Raw genomic sequence first — 22369 nt, 5'->3', positions numbered from 1 at the left:
TGTAGGCCAATGTGGCCCTTATGGGTACAGTACAAGCCCTGTAGTAAAGGATCCAGTGTGCTCATCAAGGAGCCAATTAATCACCATAGCAACAACATCTTGTAGGCTGGAGAAATCCCCCTTGCCTGGCAGCAGTCAGTCATTCAGAAAGGACGTATCAAAGTAAACCTTGCCTATTGTATGCATAGATGAGTGAGTATAGAATAGTGAGTGGGCCGTTATGTGGTTATGTTATGTATACAGTTTGTGATAAGTTAGCACCTTATTGCCTGTTTTGGTGGTTATTTAGCCTATGCTAATTTTAGCTGAGGCTAGGGAGCCTTGTTAAATGTTAACTAGCGACTAAGCTGTATGGAAGTTGCCAGCTCTCGTTGCACACAAAGTATTGTTAATGGGAGATTCTTCATGTGCGTGTGTGAAATTTCACCCACTGTTAACTATATAAGTTAGTCCGTGCTCTTTCAGTTATTACTGTTGGAGCTTGTATTTGGGCTTGTAATTCTTGTTTACTGTATTAATGAGAACTCCTGTCTTTAGACCACATATACACCCGCGCCTCACCTGCATTGGGGCTGACAGATGGATGAGATTTAAGGACTGTGAGCTAATTGTGCTTATGTACCTGACGCCTTAAGCCACAGTGCAAACACACGTCTCTGTCTCTGTGTTCTGACCCGACAACCTATATTGGTGAAAAACTACCTGAACCAGCTATATCCTTTTGTACAAGCCCCCATGTTGCCATTTGCAAGCATATTCTTATTATGCACTGCCCTCTGTGGACAACTGTTTGCATCTGTATTATGCATACACACCTACTGTACCAGCTCTAGTGAGTTTATTCGACTTCAATCACGCACCAGCAAAAGGACTCGTCTGCTCTCTGGTTTCTCAGTTTAAAGGCAAAACCACAAATAAATCAGCTTGTATATGTGCAGTTTAGGTTGGAAATTGCAATGGTATGTTAAAGATGGTGGTTGGCAGCACAACACTGTAAGAGGAGATGGGATGTATTATAATGACAGTCAGGAGACTCAGCAGCAGCAGCTGATGGAAACTTGGGTGAGTGTGAGTTGCCTCCCCCCCCCGCTAGTGCTCACACAAAGACAGTGAACCCACTGTGGGTTGTTTTAGCTCAATACGAAACTGCATACCACTTATGAGACATTGTGCCACCACATACTGAGTTGCAATTCATTCATTTTCATACAGTAGTTTAAGCTTTCATAGTCAGCCACAAAATTACTCATCTGTAAATGGTACACAGTTTACTTGAATTGTAGTTTTATTAAAAAAGGATTTAATTAAATTCAGCTTTGGTTTCAGCATTGAAAGATTAAGTCCATGCATCATCAACACCGTTGTGGAAACAAGCTGCATGTGCATCTTAATGGAATATGCTACCAACCCGCCAGTGACCACCCAAGCCATCCATTTCAATGTCTCCATTTCATTCTTTAAAAAAAAAAGAAGAGAGAACACACACAACAAGTACACATAAAAACCGATACAGATAAACAAAATATAAGCCTACTGGAGTAACTTTTATATAATCCAATAAATAAGAAAATTCACTTTTAACAGCAGGGAATTTTTGAATTACACACACTCATGCTACACATTTTCCCCATACATAGGCTGACAACACACAGTTCCACCAAACCTAAAGTTTCCCATCTGCCATCCAGAGTCCACCATAAACCTTGTTGAGTCTCTCTCTCAGTCGCATGAGCAGCAGGTCCTGCAGACAGTCCCAGGTCAGCCACAACCTTTCCACTAGACTATATTGGCAGTAACCCATAGCCAAGCCAAAGCCCACATCTGTCACATAGTGTCTGGCAAGCAGCAGCCGGGACAGGCTCACCAAGGCGGCCCAACCTACCACCAGGACCCTCATGGAGGCAGTGTCCACCAGCTGGGCTAGGAGGAACCGGGCGCACATGGCCGCACGTGTGGCGTGGCCTGAGGGGAAGGAGTAGCGCTCCACGAAGAAGGTGGAGAGGATGTCAGAGCGGTTCTGGGCTGGCCTGCGACGTCTGACCACAGTCTTCACAACTCTGACCAACAGCAGGTCCAACAACAGAGCTGTGAGGAGGAAAGCGAGAGATACAACTCAGCTTGGTAAACATTTCCCCTTACAGCAATTGCTTTTAATCCATACTAGGCTATCACTCTGCAACTCAGTTTCTTCTCTACCTTACTCCATGTTCTTAATTAATTCTATCCCTCTGATTTACTGAACTTCTATGTTCTAATACGACATCCTTTATTAAGGGTTCATAAGTGGTAACAACTGGCTTTATTAATGGGTAATAAATCACTTAGAAATGCTTTATAGATCAGTTAATAAGAGCACTTTTTTGTGGAAAATCCCCTTGAATGGTGTCTATGCTTTCCATTTGGAAATAATACAGTTAGAAATGTTGGTAATCCATTCATAAATCTCTTGAGTTTCTCACTTTTTAATAAGTCATCAAAGCTGCAGTTATAAATGTTGATTAATAGTCATTAATTAATAAGTCATTAATAAAGGGCTTTTTGCAAAAATCCATCCTACTGAAAGAGCAAAAAGACAAAGCAAGCTTGTTTTCACCACCTGTTATTATTGGCTTATAACTGATCTGTAAAGCATAAGTAAATTATTTGATAACCATTATTAAACATTACTTACTACATATAAACATTTAGAAATGGTGTCTTATTAGAAAGTGTTGCCGAACTCCAATTAAGGATCTTGAAGTTGTTGTTGAACGCTTTATATGTGACTTATATGTGTAACAAGTGTAAATGTTAACAATACCACACTCATTTAATTGTCTAAAAAGTTCTCCCCTATTAAATTGAATTAAATGAAACCCTGGACCTCATTCATTTCTCATCGGTCTGTAGCAGAATATGAAGAGTTCAGCTATCCCCACTATTTCCAAAACCAAAAATAGCTCTGGTACTTCACCACAGCACAATACAGTGTAACAGCGTAGGACTCGATCTCATAGCTGTCAGTCAACAAATATAATCTACACACGCGAATATAGCGTCAGCCACATCGCTTGCGTGTCTCTCCGTGGCCGTGGATGCTGTCAGCTGCGGCTCAAAGGAGAAAACGTCCAATGGCTGCGCTGTTGCTGTTTCTCGCTCGGTCCATGGGACGCACAAACAGCCTGTAGCGCTACTAATGCATTATTTGTCACTTGGGTGGACTGATGAGGCTTTGGCCTGTTAAGTTGTGCTATTTCAATAGCTGTTAACATTATTAACATAGCCACTGATGACTACCTTCACTGTGTCCACACAAGGCTTCACTTTGAAGTTGGCACAAATGTGCGTAATAACGCATCGGCTGTGCCCGCAGCTAATGTGGCGATAAATATAAAGGTGCGTAAACAACGGACACCTAAATGAGAGCAGGTTGACATATTAGTCTGTAGTGTGTATTTTGTTTTCCATATAAGACTGCTGCGTTCAGGAAAGATGATATCGCAAATACAGACGTGTTCTTTTGAAGACTAAAATGTTCCAAACTGGCGTGCCATGTATAAGGCGATCATGGATGGCAGTTTTAAGAAGCGGATACTTGACTGAATAAAGGATTAAATTGAATTCATAATTTGATTAATTAATTAGTAATTTTAATAACCCAAATTCAAAACAATTGACACACATTCGCTCACCCAGGGCCAAATTCAGCATGATCTCCTGCTCCGCCACACTCTCTCCCCGGAGCAGAGTGTACACAGTGCCGATGAGCCACGGGATGACATGCCCCGAGAACTCCACCAGCCGAACCAGGGGCCGTATGCTGCCCCATGGAGACTCCTCACAGGCGCACACCCCGAGCCGCTTGGACAGCCACAGATCTATCGCCAGCAAAAACCGGAGCGTTATAGTGAATATCGGCTGACTCAGACTGACGGAAAAGTCTTGAGTTTGCGCTCCAGAGGAAAAGTAAGAACAGCTGGAGCCCCGGCGGCGGACATGGCACTCTGGTGATGCCCGGTTTCCACACACAACTCCACGGCAACTATTTCGTCTGGACGTTGGTGAGGACATTTTCGTTTGACAAAGTGTCCACAGTTATCTATCCGCCCTTCTTTATCGACCACCTGTGGCGCGTAAACACTTTAATCCGGCTGCGCTTAGACGCAAAACATCCTGCAAACTGAGGATACAGGGGTTGAAATGTCACCAATTCAGAACTGGACTGCTCTGGTCACGTGGCAACATTATCCTTAAATGTATGGTGTAGTGTAACTTCTCAAACAAACGCACTGCTTCTATAAATGTTGTCGTCGATTTTATGAAGAAATTGCTTAATAATACATGACCTTATTCTAGTGGAGGAGTGTTTCAGTGCTGTGCTTTAATAAAATGTCTAAATCCTTGGTAGGAAATCGGACCTTCCGCGTGTTTAAATTGGTAATCTGGAAACCTTGCGACAACAGCGCCAATCAGTCAAAACGCGAACTGAACGCAGCACATTTTGTGAGTCTGAACGTGGTCTATTGTATGTCTATTAGTCTATAGTGGATGCTTATGTAAACCGAGTGGCCTTTTCAGAGGGAAGTTGCCACCTCCTCTTTATCTTCTGTCATCAGAAGCTGCTGCTGAACAGACGGAAAACCTCCACAGTCACACTGAATATGCCGGGACTGCTGCTCGGAGATGTCTTTCCTAATTTCGAGACAGAGACCACCATTGGCAAAATTAAACTTCACGAATTTCTCGGTGATTCGTAAGTATGCTTACTGAATATGGCTATTGTTTTGGGTTATTGGTTCGTAGTCTTATCGAAAATTCAGTTCACAAGAGAGAGAGAGAGAGAGCTTGCGTCCTGTTCCTGTTATTGCTTTTTGACTTCTGCTTTAGACCTTTCACTATGCTCTATATACAATCCAAACCTTTAAACACATAATGGTGGTATTGTGGCCTAAAAGTACGCATGTCATTAAAAAATAATCTATAATGCGGTGGACAAAAGGACAAATTCATCTACTCTGGCAGTCATCAGACGCACAGCTGTTTATGAACAGACCATAGGGTTCTTGGTCAGATGGTGAGATGATCCAAATCAAAAGCCTCAGTAAGATGACCAGTCAAACCTAAACTCCCTCCATCATGATGATGAAGTCCCTCCTGTCCTTTGAAACAATGAAGTGCCACAGGGCTCACATCCTGTCAGTTTGGTGTCAGACGCCTCATTCAGCTTCATCCTATTGTGCAACAATAGGCAACACAATACTGAGAGGAAACCAGGTCAGTTTGAAACCTGCTTGTGAAATCTCAGATTGCATCTGCTCATTACTGAAGCAGTGACCCGGCCACACGCCTGACGCAGCCTCGCTGATCTCTCTTTTCATTTCAGATGGGGAATCCTGTTCTCCCACCCCAGAGACTACACCCCTGTGTGCACCACAGAGCTGGGTCGAGCTGCCAGACTGAGCGGTGAGTTCAGTAAACGCGGCGTCAAAATGATCGCCCTCTCCATCGACTCCGTGGAGGATCACCACGGCTGGACCAAGGTGTGATATCTACAGCATCTGTTTTCTGACACCACATCTGGAGTAACACACAGAGCTGATATCAGTAAAACTGAGGAGGCATGAGGCTGTCCACAATGGGTCAACCTGGGAGGTTCTGTAGTTGTTAGAAGGATGCATCAAAGTGTTATGTAGTGAGCTCCTTCTTTACGGTGAACAACCCAGCATAGCTTTTTGCAGGTCAAAAAAGGAATTAGACAGGTTACACATAACCCGTGTTTTAACAGTGGATAAGATGACTTAGATCACTATGTTTTAGTGTGTAACTACACACTGAAATAATGCCATGTAAATTACCTCTACTGTCTGTGCTGCACTACACGTTTCCTTTAAATTGTTTTTATCATAAATATCACTTAATATAGATGCTTGTATACGACAACTCCTATATTTGGTTTAAATAACTAACTTAGGGCTCCACAATTGAGAATGACTTCCGGATGGGAGCCGAAACGTCTTGATTCTGAAAACAGTGTCCAGATGACTACGACTGAAACTTTTTCTACGATAACTTAGGGCTTGTGTCTCTGTACTAACCAGGACATCCTGGCATACAACTGTGAGGAGTCTGGCTGCTGCTCGCTGCCCTTTCCCATCATAGCGGACAGTAAACGGGAGCTGGCAGTGGCCCTGGGCATGCTGGACCCCGATGAGAAGGACAAAGATGGCATGCCGCTCACTGCCCGCTGTGTAAGAGTCTTCACAATCAAAATCTAATTTTCCTATTTTATTTAACTTATATCTAATATCTACTCGCATGCATACTGTATAGAGAGTAGATATGAACCCTTCCAGGCTCCATCTCTGTGTCTCTGTTTGGGTGTAGGTGTTTATCATTGGCCCTGACAAAAGGCTGAAACTGTCACTCCTCTACCCGGCCACCACTGGGCGCAACTTTGATGAGATTGTGCGAGTGGTTGACTCACTCCAGATCACAGCAGGGAAACGAGTGGCCACACCTGCCGACTGGAAGGTATGTCACACCTTTCAAAGTGACCTCAGTTGGCACCAGTCATTTCAGCAGCTGACTACAGAGATAATAGAAACAGGAATTGACCTGCTGCCATGTAGAATAACCTTTTCCGTGTCTGTCTTCCTCCAGCCTGGAGACTGTGTGATGGTCCCTCCCAGCATGTCTGAGGAGGAGGCTGCCTCTTTGTTCCCAGATGGCGTCTACACCAAAGACCTGCCCTCTGGCAAGAGGTACCTGCGCTACACGCCCTCTGTGTACACACCCCAGCCATAAGCACAGCCAGAGGCAGCAATGAAATTCATCACTCGCTTATGTCACGCAGACTGTACCTTAACCCAGCAGCTCTCAATCCTGGACCTTATGGACCTTGAGTTTGGCTCGTTTTTGTCCCTACCAGGTAGATAAACAAGTCAGCAGGCATCCCAGTTGTGAATCAGTCCCTGACAAAATGGATGGAATGAAAACCAGTGCCTTATAGAATGCCTTTTCTAATTTAGACATTTTACAGTTACAGTAAGTTTTACAGTATGTACAACTTCAATAATAAAACCTACAATGTTCAGCTTACTTTCCTAAAGGGGGATTGTTTTTGGAAAGGTAGGGGTTGAGATGGGAACATACATTTTTGTTATCTAAAAATATAACAAAGAGTTAATTACAGTATGGCAGAAGAAGTTTCTATTTTGTAACAGTGGTACTGTCGGGGTTCTAATATTTTGGATCATACGTGTGTTGTTTACCTCTTTTTTGTTGGACCAATGCAATGAAAGTGGTTTATGGTGCCATTTACACAAAGGATGACCTAGTGAAAGCAAATAATACTACTGTCATGCCTGGATACTCATTTTATCTGACAGGTTTACGTCATTAAACACAGTTGTTTAATTACAAACTTCTTAATTGTATAGGAATTGTCTACTCTCACATAACTGATTACTCTAACTTTGCATTAGTTTTGCCAGGCCAAACTGATTTATTTCACTGAAAGTCTTGTGGATTTATTGTATTTATACTCTGATGGTTGAGTATAGATGAGTATTGATTTCACCTGTGTGGGACAATAAAAGCATTAAGGTTGCTCATTCTTTCCCATAATTTTTAGACTAAAGAATGTATGTTTAGCAAACAATGAATTATAGCAACAAAATCGCTCTTTTATGACTTCTGGACTCAGAAGCACCTGCATTAGTTGTTAGCTCTGGCCAGCAGCGGTCTCCCTGTCGCCTCTCTATCATAAGTTAGTTCTGTTTGAAGGCGGCTGTTAACTCAGCTGTGCAGGATTTGGCGTTCCCCCATCACCGGGTCGACAGCATCAGCGAAGAGCTTATCAACTTTGATCCTGGGAGCTGCTGTCAACAGGCTCCACTCTGCGACCAGCAGACAGGAGAATTTAAGGACAGTGGAAGCGTTACAAACAGGAAATGGAAGGATAAGATCAAATACAGTGAAGAGAGACCAAACGACAAGGTGTTTAAAAATGAATTAGTGTCTCTATTGAGTTGAAGCGCACTAAATTATATATCAAAAGGTTGGAGTGCCAGTGAAAGGCATGAGTTCTATCATTTTAATTATTTATGAGGAATACATTTGAAGGTGACAGCACTTAATCGTATTTGACTTTGGATGGAACAAGTCATCGCTGTATTTCTGTTGATGTCACCGCACTCACTCCCACATCCTCCTCTTCACTTTGGGTAGAACTGCAGCAGAGGGAAGACAGACAGCCATGGAAAGCACCAACAGCTTGTCTCCATAGAGGTCTTCTTTACTGTCATCTGCCAGGTGGTGTGAAATCCTGCATGTGTGAAGTCTAAACTCTAGACAGTACCCTGACAGATATTCAACCACACAGAGCCGTTTTCCATCGGGCTATTTAGAACATTTAAAAAAAACGGACCATTAATAATATCAGGAAAAGCAGCAAGGTGAAGACTTCTGTTCCTGTTTCCCGTGTGTGGATTTGTCATCACTATAACGTCACAGAGTCAGTTCCAGCCCGGCCGCCTCCCACCAGCGATCATCTCTGGTTCATGAGGGCCTGGTACTCCCTCTGGTGGGCGAACAGTCGCAGGAACACCTTGTACTTTCTCTCATAGAAGCTGGAAAAAAGCATGAAATGTAGAAAATAACTACACAAATCTGATGCATAGTGTGTATATTTCAGTTTTCACTGTAATACAACATGCAGTTGCTGATTACATCATAAGGTTTATCTCGTAACCTGCCCTTTTCTGAGAGGAGACTAGTTCAATATTTATTGTACCGGCACGGAAGCTAAGCAACGCATTGCTTTGGAAATGGTCAGCAGTATTCCTACGCATAAGCGCAACATACAACCCCACTTCAAAAATCCCGAACTATCCCTTTAACAGAAAAATACTTGTAACTCAATCAGTCTTTATCTATATAGGTCATGCTGCATATTTAAAAGCAATGCAATTTCTTTCAAATTAGAAATAAAAATAAAAGCATTCAAATATATATTTAATTAAGCAATAAAAGGAAAGGGTAGAAAAAACCCTCTTTGTCTCACCTCTGGAGTTCATAGTCAGGCTGAACAACTTTCCCCACCTTAGCCATTTTCTCCATTGCCTCCTAAAACAAAAATTGCAAAATCATGTTATACACATTCAGTTTCAGGCCAGCCATGACCCAGTTATAGTATTAACACAAGCCAACTGAAGTGGTTTCAGTGTGGCTGAGTTTATGACTAATGCAGTGCAGTGCTCTGCAGTCTAAACCTACAAAATCCAGCCAGTTGACTGTGTGCAGCTCAGAGGATCAGACACAACAACTGCCTGCTAGAGGTTATGGCTGAAAATGGGTTGACAGGTGCAGCCTAGTCCAAACAATAACGTCTTATTTTTAGTACATCTGGTTTAAAAGCTTGCCATTCTCTTGTGCTACAAGCTCTGGTACTGAGACATCAAGGATTAATAGCCTGACCTAGCAAAAGCTTAATCATCGCTTTATATCTTAAAAACATTGCGTGCAAATCTTCTCTTTGAAGCAAAGCCATGCACTTTATACTTTGTATTTTGGTTCCACCCAGCAGATGGAGGCATTGAGTCAGTGACTGTGCCGTGGCTTGGCATTTAACGTTTCTGAGGTAAATTTTCTTGGACTACAAAATAAGAAGATTGGTTTGCAAACTGCTAAATATATTGCAAAATAAACACAGTTTTAAAAAGGAGCAAGCCACTGATGTTACCCATGAAGTTTAAGATAACTAGAAGTAGAAGTTCACTCTTCGTAGGGAGTGCTACTCGGCCTGTGGAAACAATTGTATAATGTCTTCTGTGGCTCTGGAAGGAGATTTCTTAAAGGTGTATGGTTTGAAAGAAGGGAGCATTTAGAAGGCAGGGGTGGTCTAATGAAAGATGCTATCCAGTTGGAAAATATAGGATCCAGGGTTTTTGAAGCCAGTACTAGGGAATACTATAAGTCTGCTTCAGTTTTGACCATTATTTTTTAATCTGTCTCACAATTCCCCAAACTTTATGGAAGTGCAATACTAAATTGCTGGAGAACCCCTTTAACAACAAATTTCAGAATTATCCAACAAAGTTTACATTTCTGCTTCAATAACAGCACTGTTTTAACTTCTATTCATTACTTTGAAAAATATTAACATAATTAAAAAGACTGTATTAGCACTTGAATTTTTTTTGTTTGTTGCTGAACTGTTTCAGGCACACAAGCTTCTTCCTTCTCACACATTTTCTGTTGAACTCCAAAATCCTTTAAATGACTTTTTATGCTTTTGGGAAGCACGCTGTGTAATGCAACATGCACAGAGCAGTGCATTCAGAAGCACAAAACAACATACAGTACCTCCTCTCTCATGCAATATACAGCATGAGGATACTGGTTTAAACTATTTTTTTCCACCTGCATAACATAGCGAATGTAAATTTCCACTGTGGCTATTCATGATGTCTCAGTGCCTTTCCATTGGAACACTACTACACGTACACCAGATTTCATTGTTTAAGAGTACACAAAGAGACAACTTAAAAAAATTACAATTACATATTTTTGAGGATCTGTGTGATGTTTTTGTAAAAAAGTTCAAATATATCGCCATATAAAAAAACTGTACCAAATTTCCCAGGCATTTATCTGGGAACGTATAACGTTGAATTACCATGTTGGACAATAGTTGCATTCACATGTGAATATTTGAAAACTCATCAAGAACGTGTGTTTGAAAGCACACAGCAGTACTCCTAATTATCAGGGACAATTGTAACCCCCCTAAAAAAAAAAAAAAGCCATTTACTGCATGAAGTCTCAAAATCCTTTTCTGCCGAAGCCCGCATCAACTTTATGACCTTAGTTTGCATACTGTATGTGTTTGTGTGTCACTCCACCTGTATACTGCTGTAGTCCTGTGATGCACACGCACCCAGGACTGCTGCTCCTATTAACACAGCCTCCATCTGGTCAGGCAACACCACAGGCAATCCTGAAAAGGACAATATTGAAAAAAAGTGGAATTGGCTAAAGCCTCCATGGGAGATACTGTTCAACAAAAGTTATCATAACAATGTGTATGGTTTAGTAGAAATTGTAGAGAAGTTTTTTTGTTACCATTATTTAATAATTTTGAGTGAAATGTCTATTTAGCTAAATTCACAAAACTGCCATCGTCCCTTGTTAGTATTTTATACCCGTAGCGTTGGCGTGAATCTGTACAAACAGGGCATTTTTGCTCAACCCGCCACACAGGAAGAGGGTTCTGATGTCATGTCCTGCTTCTTTCATGGCCTCCAGAATATGAAGAGTACCAAGCTGGAACCAGAGGAGAAGACACAAGGGGAATCAGGTTACAAGTAAACAAATACAACCTTCCTTCGTACTTGAAGGTACTTGGATGTCAGACTGAGGCCCAGAGGAAGTCATTTGAAACTTTGACACAAATAAAAACACAGTAGACTTACAGCGAGGGCTTGTATAGTGGCCAAATAGAGCAGGGCCAAGTCATCCAAAGTCTGGGAGAGTGATAGTCCGACCACCTGCAACACGGTAATGAGTCATTCATGCAAAAATGTCTCAGTGCTGAATAATAAGAGTCACCAGAGGTGTGCTTTCACCAACAAAAGGGTTGGTGAAAGCAAAGCTGTCACTGAGGGTCTGGTATCTCAAATCACCAGTGATTCAGTTGAAACAATATCCACCGAGTCTCTGCTCCCTGGCTTCCTGCTTCCTGGAACTACAGATATGGACTGGAAACAACACTTAGCTTACTGAACACAGAAATCATTTCAGTGGCTCAACTACTGAAGTTTATTCTTTGCATTGACAAAATCATGATATTTTTGTGAAATTCTTAGCAGTGAATGTAAACTTTTGTTATGCAATGAGAATTGACCTTGGGCTTGAAGTTAGCTGCTTTAATTAGCTGCTAGCTAACTGTATTATGAATTTATTTTGTTTAAGAGAATAGTTCAACATTTTGGAAAATACAGTAATTCAGTTTATTTCCAAGATTTAGATGAGAACATTGATACCATTCTCATTTCGGTGCTTTCTGTACGGAGCTGGAGCCAGGAGGCGATTAGCTTAGCTTAGCGAGTGGAGGCAAATCTCCTTAAGCTCACTAATTAACAAATTATCTCATTTGTTTAATCCACACACACACAGATATGTAAAAATGACAATTTGTGGTTTATGGGGAGAATATGAGAGTGGTTTATGGTTTAGCTAGGCTAACTGTTTCCCCCTGCGTCCAGTCTTTATGCTAAGCTAGGCCAACTGTCTCCCAACTCCAGCTCCGTACTTAATGCACAGACATGAGAGTGGTATCGATCTTCTCATCTAAGTCTCGAACAAAAAGCAAATAACCATATTTTCCCAAAAATGTTGAATAAAATAAATTCATAACACAGTCAACGAGCAGCTTCTCAGGAGAACATACGACTTAACTTCACATTATATATATGCTTTATTAATTATTATTCTTTATTTACCAAAATGATAAGTGGTAACTAAACTGGACCACTTAAGTATTTTTTTTTAAGTTATAGGAGAGTCTGCAATGGCCACTTCACCTCTGTAGGTTAGCGTGGTAAATACATTTAAAAACCCATGCTTTGACCAATAATGTTTTATGTCATGTGAAGCCTTGACTCATGTTCCCTCACCATGCCCTTTAAGGTGGGGTCAGCCAGGGGCGACCTGTTCCCGTGGAAGTCCGGCCACACGTGCAGACTGGAGCCCAGCAGGTCGACAGCAGAGCCGGAGTTAGCCATTAAACTCAGGTGGCTGTTCAGGTAGCTGTAGATGTTCTTGCCAGTAAAAGGAAATCTTGGAAAAATAACAGTAAACAAATGAAGAACCCAGTCTTGTGCAATCATATTAAAGATGGTGTTGTGTGGAAACTAACAATTTGTTTAGAAAATTCTACAGGCCTTTTTCTCAGAAGACATGTGGACATGCCACAGCAGGAAAACCACAGGTGTTACTTATAACATGCAACAGTAAGACATGTCAGTGGGCGAGCATGAACAATATACCAGGGCATTTTTCTTTAATTCTAAGTAAATGTTAAGAAAATCCCCCTGTATTTACAACTTCTACATATTAGTCGAGTTGTATGTGTATAGAACACACAACCTTACTAAGCTGCTAATCCCCCCAAAGCTTACTGTACATTATTATACAGGGATGACAGCTGTGCTAGAATGTTTTTGGGAAGTGCAGCTAAATGCATCAGCTGACCTCTGCTGCGCCTGTTCCTGGAGCTGGGTGTAGGCAGCATGGCCCTTCACCATGTGGTCGACCTGGGGGAGGAGAGAGCAACACAATTTAACAGAAAGGATTAGAGATGATGATGAGGGGTGCACGGTGGCAGAGCGGCTAATGCTCCTGCCTCCCAATAAGGAGATCGTGGGTTCGATTCCCGGACCAGACCAACATCACACAATCTCTCTGGGTGGAGTCTGCATGTCCTCCCCGTGTTACCATGGGTTCTCTCCGGGTTCTCCGGCTTCCTCCCACCGTCCAAAGACATGCATGTGTAGGTTAATTGATAACTCTAAATTGCCCGTATTGAATGAATGTGAGAGTGAATGGTTGTCTGTCCTTGTCTGTGTCTGTGTTAGCCCTGCGACGAGTTGGCCACTGTCCAGGGTGTACCCTGCCTAAGGCCCAAAGTCACTGGGATAGGCTCCAGTCACCCGCGACCCCTAACGGGACCAAGCGGTAGAAAATGGATGGATGGATGGATGGATGGATTAGAGATGACACGGCTGATGACATAAAGGCTTATGAAGCAGCAACTGCTGATTGTTTTCATCACTGATTCATTTAATCAATTGTTTTCGATTATTGCTTAAACATTGAATCTATAAAATGTCATATGTCAAGTATTTTACAAATTCCCATGAAAAGTTACTGGAGCTTAAAAGAGATGTTATAAAATAGCTTATATTGTCAAACCAACAGTTAAAAAAAACATTCATTTACAAAGATGTGAAACAGAAAAAAAAGCATCAAATCATCACATTTGAAAAGCCATAAACCAAAAAAGTATTTGGTGTTTTTACTATATAAATAAATGTCAAATGACTGTTAATTATTTATAAACGTTGTCAATAATTAATTTCTCCACACCTGTAAAAACTGATGAAATTATTGTGTCACTGTGGTCTCTTTTACCCCTCTCATTATTTATCTGGCTTGTGTCTGATGTGACTCAGCTGAATTACATTAACACCCGAAGATAAAAGATAGAGTATACTTTAAAAAAATATTTCTTTTACCCCAACAAAATGAAGGCCTCATGTTTTATAATCATTTTATAATAATTTTTTTATAGACATGAAACACCTTGCCCTGCTTGTTCCCATCCATGAGAATCATTTTTTGCCAATTGTTTTTGCCACATATATTTAACGGTGAGGAGACAGATTGCTATTAAATGTTGTTGTTTATGTAGCTAGATGTGTTGATCACATCTGGGTGCATTTACACATGGATCATATACATTTTGTGTCTACTTGCATACAGCTTTCGGTTACTGCGCGGGCATAAACCAGGCCACATGATGTATAAAGCTTGAGAGTGGACCGACCAGCCTTCCTGTAGCACTCTGTCCTCCCTCGTTGAGCCACATGCCAGGGACCATGGCAGACAGGGAGGGCCCCCACACGCCTGGCACAAACAGAGGCTGCTCGCTAATCTGATGCACACGAAGGTGAAAAATTAAATGTTAGCATTGTATATCACACTAACAATGATTTCTACGAAGAGATTACTGCTGTTATGTGCAGACAGGATCATTTCTACATGCAATAACAATTCACTGAAAATATGACGTATGTAAAAAATTAAAGAGAGAAAAATGTATCAGACTTCTTTTAATAGATTGCATACCTGCATACTAGTTTTAGCTAAGTTTTGCATTGCCTCGGAGTTGTGAAGTCTCAGTTAAGACACCATAGGCTGTGAGTATATGATTAATAATAGGTCGTCTTATATTAGTCATGACATTCTCAGAAAAGTATGCAAGTGTCAGAAAGGTTATCACTGAGTCCACACCATATCCACCTTTTTTTAATAGCACATAAGCGTAGTGTTTGCTAAACATAAGTTCCACTGAAATGCACAACAGGAAGCGTAAACCACTCACTGCCATGTGACAGGTTGATGTCCCACAGATCATCGCCATGCGTGAGGTGATTGGCCGGTCCTCACAGGGCAAATGAAAGCCTTTTACATCTGCACCTATCACACCTGGGAGGAGGAAAATAAATGAATAAATGAAAATATTTGTTTTGGGGGGAAATGTTTTTATATTTTTTGGTGTTACCTAACACAAAGTTTGGAGAACTCCTGTTAGAGCTCCGTCAGGAACTAATCACAATGATTTGCAGATCAAAAGCCTTAAATCCTTTTGATGTGGTTCTCTAACCTTCACATGGGATTCAGCAGTGACACTAACTGCTGGGATAATGTTTGTCAAGCTGGTTTGAGTTTAAGGTGGAAGGTTCATCTACGAGCGGGGGCAGTGGGTGTGTGACATGCACGACAACTAAAAGTGCAGCGTGTTTTAACCTCTGACTGATGCAACAATGTGTGATCGGCAGAGGTCACAGCCAGAGGTCAGAGGGCAGAGTTCATGAGCAGTTTATCTCATGAACTTAAGAACAAAACCAGATGGTTAGGATTTCTAACACAAAGAAAAGGTCCACTGCTGCCCTGAAGCTAACAAAGTGCTCACAGATACAGTATACAGCAGCATTAATTAGTAACTTTTCAAAGACAAACCTGTTTGTTGCATGTTATTTAATTTTTGCACAAAATAATAAAGCTGGGGGAGTTTTGGTGGGCTAGCAGTCTAAAATGCATACGAGTTACTGTAACATCCCTGCTTCAGTTCTAGTCAGGGATCTTTATCATATGTCATCCCCCTCTTGTATCACTACTGCTGTTGGCTATCTATCTTTGGGTGGTGATGTGAGTCAGTTTGTTGTTTAGTCGGTCTGTCTCTCTTATCTTGACAACTACTGGCTCAGAGTGCTATGAAAACTCTGTATGGATATTCATGTTCGCTAGAGGATGATTCTGAGTTATTTTGGTGAACCCCTGGCCTTTCATCTAGCACCACTATCAGCCCAAAATTGTAATTTGTGCACAAGAAATCTAACAATCTAAAAGGACAGGTCACTTTGAAATGTACCAAACACCGTCGTTTACCCCAGAGAATGAGCCCTTTCCTTTAGGGACACTTCGTTGGCAGATTCAGGTCAAACTTTTCTGTTTTGCGCACAACATACTGAAAATTGTTGGCTGGATATCCATGAGCTTGCTTGATATTTACATTCCCGAGATTGAAATCTAGTGTTTGATGAGGCCCTGACCTTCTCTAGCACCACAGTTATACTAAACTTTATATTTGTGCACAAGAAATATTAATTTAATCATAAAGTTTCTTGAATTTATTTATGGATGAAGTGTGGATGAACATCTTCATTTTTGACCCTCAGCTTCATCTTACACGCACCCTAGACCAAAATGTCAACTTTAGACATTAACATTAAATCTTCTACCTCCCTTTGGTGTCTTGTGAAGCGTCAAGGTCTGGCAGGATTGGTAAACATGAATTTGCCCTGATGACACGTTTCATGTTTTATGGTTATACGAGTTTATATTTTAAAAACTAGCTCACTAGCTAAAAACTCACAGCAACGTGGAACCTGCAAAATTACCTAATGCACCTTAGAAAAAAATAGATTATATTTGGCAGAAGAAGACTGGATCAATAAACAGATTTAGGATGTAATACCGAGGCCTCCAGCATGAGCATCAATGAGAGAAGCACCAACTGCAGTTCCTGGGTCCAAACCCAAATCTGCTGCTGCGTCCTGGGTGAGGCCGTCCCCCAACGGGCTCCCTGGAGGACGCGTCACACTGCCTGGGTGGCAGAAAACAGCACAGCTTAAATAATAGATGACGCGCTTGAAAAGATCACAACATGAATGCTCTGTGAAGTTTCCTAGCAACATTTTCTGGTTTTCTTAAAATCTTACAATACACAATTAATTAGAGGTTTGTTTGTTAATGTCGTTTACCTATTTGGGAAAAGTTGTTTTCCAGGAGATCCTCCAGTCCAATGCTAGTCCAAAAACTGGCATCCCATCCTTCTGGAGGGCAATACGTCCATTTACACACCAGAGTACATAAAGACCTGTGACAAATTGCAGAATAGTACCGTAACATGTCTCATAAAATAGTCATTAAAGTACAGCATGGGGTCACATTAACAGTATTTGGTGAAGGCCACAGTATCAAAAAACAGTTAGTCTGTGATAAAAGACTCAGAATTACCCCTGCTGAAGAGGACAACACTATTCTTTCTTTTGAACTGACATTTGATACAAGGATAATGTATCACACAGTCACAATGACCATCATCCAACAAAGCTCACCGTGTCAAAGAGCCTGTGGCCTTCCAGGACAGGAAGTCTGGAAGGTCGAAAAAGTGAGCAGCTTTGTTCCAGCAGCTTTCTTTTAGATTCTGATGAAAAGACAAGAGAAATGTGTGCTAATGTAGTGAGCAATAATAGCACATGCATGTACTGACAGAACTTAACAACAAACCACTTTCAGGGAACTCCAACACATTTTGAAGCTTCCACCTATCAGATGCCTCCCAAGAAAAACGTCTAAAACCCCACCGGGGACCGTGCTGACCAGCCAATACAGAGAGCGACAATAAAACATATAGAGATCAGTGGTCCTGATGTGACCTTGCTCACCTCTCACCTCTTTGAGCCAGAGCAGCTTAGGGGGTTGCATCTCTGGTGACATGACCCCTCCCACCCTGCTCAGGACCCTGTGGCCGCCGTTTGTTATACGAGCGGCCTGCTCTTCAGCACGATGGTCCATCCACATCACCACGTTCCTTTGTCTGTCACCTGGGAAAGCCAGGTTTTAGTGAAAGCAAAATGTAAACAAAAGATACCAAAGAGCTAATACTGCATGGACTGAATCTCCTAGATGTAATTCTAAGATTAAATTGGTCTCATAGGAGATGATAAACAAAACTGTCGGGATAGATATGTAATATCTGGGCAGCATATGATCAGTCATTTAACCTGAGTATCCCCTGAGTCCACCTAGGTTAATTGATAAAAACATGAATCCCTCCCATCTCTAGGGGTTCTGCTCTGTAGCTGACCCTGACCTCGCTGTGGAGGAGGGGATTTTACCTTCAGGGATCAATAAAGTATCCCATTACTAAAACAGCTTGACCAACTCAACAACTAAAAGGTTTCATGCCAAATCACTCCAAAAAAAAAAAAAAATCCATTCTAGTAAGATTGTTCAACTTGAAAATGTTCAGTCACCATCTCTAAAACACAAATAACCCATAATGTGCACTTAGGTGTATGTAATGGTGCTTCGCTAAATTTTCCTGAAGCAAAAAATATGAGTGACGTGTGAGGTACAAAGGTCAGGCTATAGGGGAACGAAATGTTTCACTTACCATCCTGACTGACTGGCACAGGCCGGAAGCTTTGGTCCAAAACCACTAGAGAGCAGGTGGCATCAAAGCCAATCCCTCGTACCTGACTCCTCTCCACACTTTGGGTAACTCTCTGGAATAGATTAAAAAAAAATCAATGCTTTAACACATAAGTGAGGGTATGTATTAATACATTAGCAGGCACTGCATCATAGTTGAACATACGTTGCGTGTTACAGCGATATGATTACAATAATTGGAATGAGCCCTTATTTATTTTCACAAATGATCAGCGTGTCTGAATGACACTGACACAGATGCCCTTGTCCTCTCAGCCAGCGACCGACCCCAGGCCGAACCTTTGCAGTTGCCGGGGGATACATGGAAAGACCGTGAAGTAGCTCAGCTAATTTGAAAATAGAAATTATGATTTGTAATAAAATCCACGTGTTTGTGTTTAGCAGAAAAATAAAACATCCAGTTAGAATAATAACTGGTGTGATGCTGATGTTTAGTAAATTTACTAAATTTAGTAAAGTCACAAAAATCAGTAAGCGACCAACTACTGACTGTGCAGTACACACTTCCCAACTTAGCCAGTTAACAAAGAAGTTGAAACAGTAAATACCTTAACAGTGACAATTAAATTGTATGAAAAAATAATGCAACAATGCCCACTGTTGTGTTGTGTTTTACTTAACACCCACTTTAAAATCATTTGAAACGAACACATTTGGAACATGATGATGGGGTAACATACATGAGTTCATCTGATTGGATTGGCGGGGGGGGGGCATGTTAATAAAACCTCTGCTCTGAGGTCACCCTACCTTGACAACTGTGCAGCATTTCTCCCAGATCTCAGTGGAGGACTGGACATAATGGTCACACTGGGGCTCCCAGACGCTGATGGGCTCCTCTGTAGTGCTCTTCAGCAGGCCCGCCCTGGTCACCAGTGCAGCCCTCACACTGGAAGTACCCACGTCCACTCCAACATAGTAGACCTCTGCCATGAGGAGACGAGCTGAGTGTAGAGCAGGGGGGTGGGGGGCAGGGGTTGATTATTAACCAAGTTACACTGTCTGTGTCAACATTTAACACACTGTTTCGAAATAGGTTGAAGTAAACACAGATAGCAACGCATGTATGTCGTACATTTCCTTTTAATTAATGATTTCTTTGGCGCATCAGACACTGAAATCGTCCTCAACTGAACCTGATCACGCTTAAGTGCAGCAACGGGTAAGGCAGAGATTCTCCACCAAATGATTTGCACAGAATAACATTTCAAATACACATTACAGACATCATCAAACATGGAGGACATTTGTAGGTCAGCTAGAACAACCTCTCCGAACTTACCGGCAGATCAAATTCTTATTTCAGCGCTGAAAACATCACTTTTGAGTTTCTGATAAGCGTACTTTGAGCTGGAGACGGTGGCTGCGACGGAACGCGAATGCTGCCAAAAAGGACAAAGTCGACTTTTTCTGCTGAGCAGTATAAAGTCCGAAGCAAGCTTGGTCCGAACCATGAATGGGTTATTTTAGATTCTCTCTCTGTCTTTCCTTCGTTATGTCCTTATCTGTGTTGAGGCCAGGTTTCTATTAGACCACTAGGCCATGGCAAAATCACTGCACCACAAAAAAATCTTCATAGGCAGAGTACATTACTGGCTTCTGTGGCAGATAGGAGCGCCATTTGATAGTGTAATATGTCTCTGAAAACTTAGTCCTAACAGAAACATGTTCCATTTTGTTAAAGCAGTCCAATAGGACTATCATAACAACTATTCATGGCCGGATCAAATGTTCCTGGGGCAAAAAGGAGGTTTATAAAACGAGCAAAGTAGGAAAACCCCGTGGGCCCCAGACCTCCAGGGGCCCAAAAGCCCCTTATTTTATCATCGTTTTATAATTTGAACATTTTCATAAGAATTTTCATAAGAATTTTCAACACTAAAACGTGGCCCTGCATCATTGATCCAGTCTAATTGTAACCTATCTTGTAGAGGGCCCCTGTGTGAAAATCTAATTTTAAGAGCTTTATTATTTTTGTTTATATTATTCTCTCATGATGCATATTATTATCATGTTACCACAATCTGACACACAAAAAATAGGGGGCAATTAGAATCATGCCAGCATGGAAGTGCTGGGTAAGTACTAACTCAGCTTATTAACACTGAGAAGCATTATGTCCAAGCAAACTAGCTACCACTGAGGACACCAAGCTCGTCCTTGGTAGTATTTAAAGGCTCATTCAAATATTTTTAGATAGAATACTTATCCTGAAATTTAACTGTTTCTGTGACTACAAAACTCCTCAATAAATGTCAACACTTGTCTTGAGCAAATAACTAAAGCCACCATATATGTAGTCTGCTGCACTGGACTTATCAGGAACTTGGAGGTGACAAGTCCAATTGGGGCCCAACATTTTTTTTTTTTTTTGCCTCATTGACACACGAGCCTCACCACCTCCACTTGTGTATGTTTGTATCTTGTCTTCTCCAAGTAAACAAAGGAAACAAATGAATCCAGAATAATGCGCCATGTGAGCAATATAAACTTAAATAATGAAGATATTAAAACTAGTCTTCTACAAGACAGGATTGACCTCAGGATTAACCAACTGTCGGGCCCCCTGACGGTCTGAGGCCCCTGGGCAGGATTTTTATTATTATTTCATTATTCATTATTATTATTCAGCGGACACTTTGGCTAGTCATAGCAGGAAAAGCACAGGTGTAACTAATAACATTAACCATGACTCTGTTGCCTTTAAGGGCTACAGTAAGTCATGCCATTAAGCTAGCATGCACAATGCAAAGGCTCTGGAACGGGCAAAACTAAATGGTATGCAGCCATCGTTAATGTATCTGTGCTTTTCCTGCTATTACATAACACAAAATATCTACTGTGAAAAAAGTCAGAAAAAGTCTATGACAATAATGTACTACATGGGTACAGACAGTACATGCTACAGTGTACATGAATTACTAACCACTCATATGCGAGCTGCATTAATAAGGACATAATTTACTGTAATAGATGATAATCTGTTACAGTGGAGTAGTGTTAGGGCTGCAAAATGGGCTTTGTCTCAAAAAGGCAGAGACAATAACCTGCCATCAAAAACATTTGACATGTCAAACTTTCTACTCTGCGTCCCGCCTTGTTTCTTTACTCCATTGTGTTCTTTTCTTAGAGGAGATCAACAGCTGTCTAAAGGAAGTGGTGCTGGCTGTGATCAGCGTGTTTGGACCAGGAATGATCAGCAGAGATGGAGTACAGAGCAAAACCAAGCAGCAGGACAGGAAGAAACAGATGGTCTTCCACAAACACTGCACGGACAGTGTTTGAAATCTCATCTGTCTCTCTCACTGCTCGGCGTGTGTGTGTGTGTGTGTGTGTGTCCCTCTGGTCCACGCCTGAAGGTAATCAAAACTTTGCTCTGTTGATACATCAACACATGCATATATAGTCTTTTCTGTGTTTTCCTCGAATGAAAGGGGGAGTGTTTCCATGGACCCTGGTCTGTCCCACCTGGGTACAACAAAAGCAGGCCTGTTGGGAGACAGGCAGGACCAGCTCCTGATTAGAAAACCTCATGCAGTGGAAACAGCTGGCCTGGGCAAGGAGGAGGGAAGCGCTGTTATCTAAAAGCAACCCCGTCAGGCCAGCAGAGGGGAAAAGCTGACAAAGAAACAGGAAGCACGGCCGGGGCACAGCGGTAGTTTGATAGGAAAATACTCCTCGGTGGGGCTTAACACAGGTGTACAGAAAGAGACACAGAGAGAGTAATGTGGCTCAGAAAGTTATTGTTACATTGGAAGCTGCTCTGTTATATTAGAAGAGAGGAGAACGGAAAACCGAAAGAAAG

At 41.6% G+C, this 22369-nt stretch overlaps 3 protein-coding genes across 6 annotated transcripts; 1 reads left to right on the top strand and 2 right to left on the bottom strand.

Annotated features, from left to right (window-relative positions):
• Positions 1 to 1267: 1267 nt before the first annotated feature.
• LOC122887570 (phospholipid phosphatase 6-like) lies at positions 1268 to 7908 on the bottom strand. Its single transcript, XM_044220902.1, has 2 exons — positions 7691 to 7908; positions 1268 to 2085 (listed from the first exon to the last, which is right to left on the bottom strand). Exons 1-2 carry the CDS (start codon positions 7743 to 7745, stop codon positions 1664 to 1666), a joined length of 477 nt encoding a protein of 158 aa, XP_044076837.1. The 5' UTR covers positions 7746 to 7908; the 3' UTR covers positions 1268 to 1663.
• LOC122887569 (peroxiredoxin-6-like) lies at positions 3357 to 7588 on the top strand. 3 transcript variants are annotated; one of them, XM_044220901.1, is made up of 6 exons: positions 3357 to 3375; positions 4596 to 4732; positions 5363 to 5519; positions 6078 to 6227; positions 6364 to 6510; positions 6640 to 7588. In XM_044220901.1, exons 2-6 carry the CDS (start codon positions 4641 to 4643, stop codon positions 6781 to 6783), a joined length of 690 nt encoding a protein of 229 aa, XP_044076836.1. In that variant the 5' UTR covers positions 3357 to 3375; positions 4596 to 4640; the 3' UTR covers positions 6784 to 7588. The 3 variants fall into 3 exon arrangements, with proteins under 3 accessions (XP_044076836.1, XP_044076835.1, XP_044076833.1); XM_044220900.1 differs by lacking the exon at positions 3357 to 3375 and adding an exon at positions 3885 to 4040; XM_044220898.1 differs by lacking the exon at positions 3357 to 3375 and adding an exon at positions 4410 to 4482.
• Positions 7909 to 8060: 152 nt separating the features above from the next.
• Positions 8061 to 20007, bottom strand: fggy (FGGY carbohydrate kinase domain containing). 2 transcript variants are annotated; one of them, XM_044220893.1, is made up of 16 exons: positions 19847 to 20007; positions 19315 to 19508; positions 18506 to 18617; positions 17782 to 17933; positions 17445 to 17533; positions 17088 to 17203; positions 16802 to 16930; positions 15146 to 15249; positions 14588 to 14695; positions 13234 to 13295; positions 12657 to 12819; positions 11454 to 11528; positions 11184 to 11304; positions 10884 to 10978; positions 9044 to 9105; positions 8061 to 8609 (listed from the first exon to the last, which is right to left on the bottom strand). In XM_044220893.1, the coding sequence occupies exons 2-16, from the start codon at positions 19495 to 19497 to the stop codon at positions 8528 to 8530; spliced, it is 1653 nt and encodes a 550-aa protein (XP_044076828.1). In that variant the 5' UTR covers positions 19498 to 19508; positions 19847 to 20007; the 3' UTR covers positions 8061 to 8527. The 2 variants fall into 2 exon arrangements, with proteins under 2 accessions (XP_044076828.1, XP_044076829.1); XM_044220894.1 differs by having other exon boundaries at positions 10919 to 10978.
• Between the last annotated feature and the right edge of the window lie 2362 nt (positions 20008 to 22369).

Source organism: Siniperca chuatsi, linkage group LG13 (assembly GCF_020085105.1).
Source record: "Siniperca chuatsi isolate FFG_IHB_CAS linkage group LG13, ASM2008510v1, whole genome shotgun sequence".
Taxonomy (NCBI): domain Eukaryota; kingdom Metazoa; phylum Chordata; class Actinopteri; order Centrarchiformes; family Sinipercidae; genus Siniperca; species Siniperca chuatsi.
The sequence above is the reverse complement of the archived record's forward strand: the minus strand, read 5'-3'. Positions and strand labels throughout refer to the sequence as shown.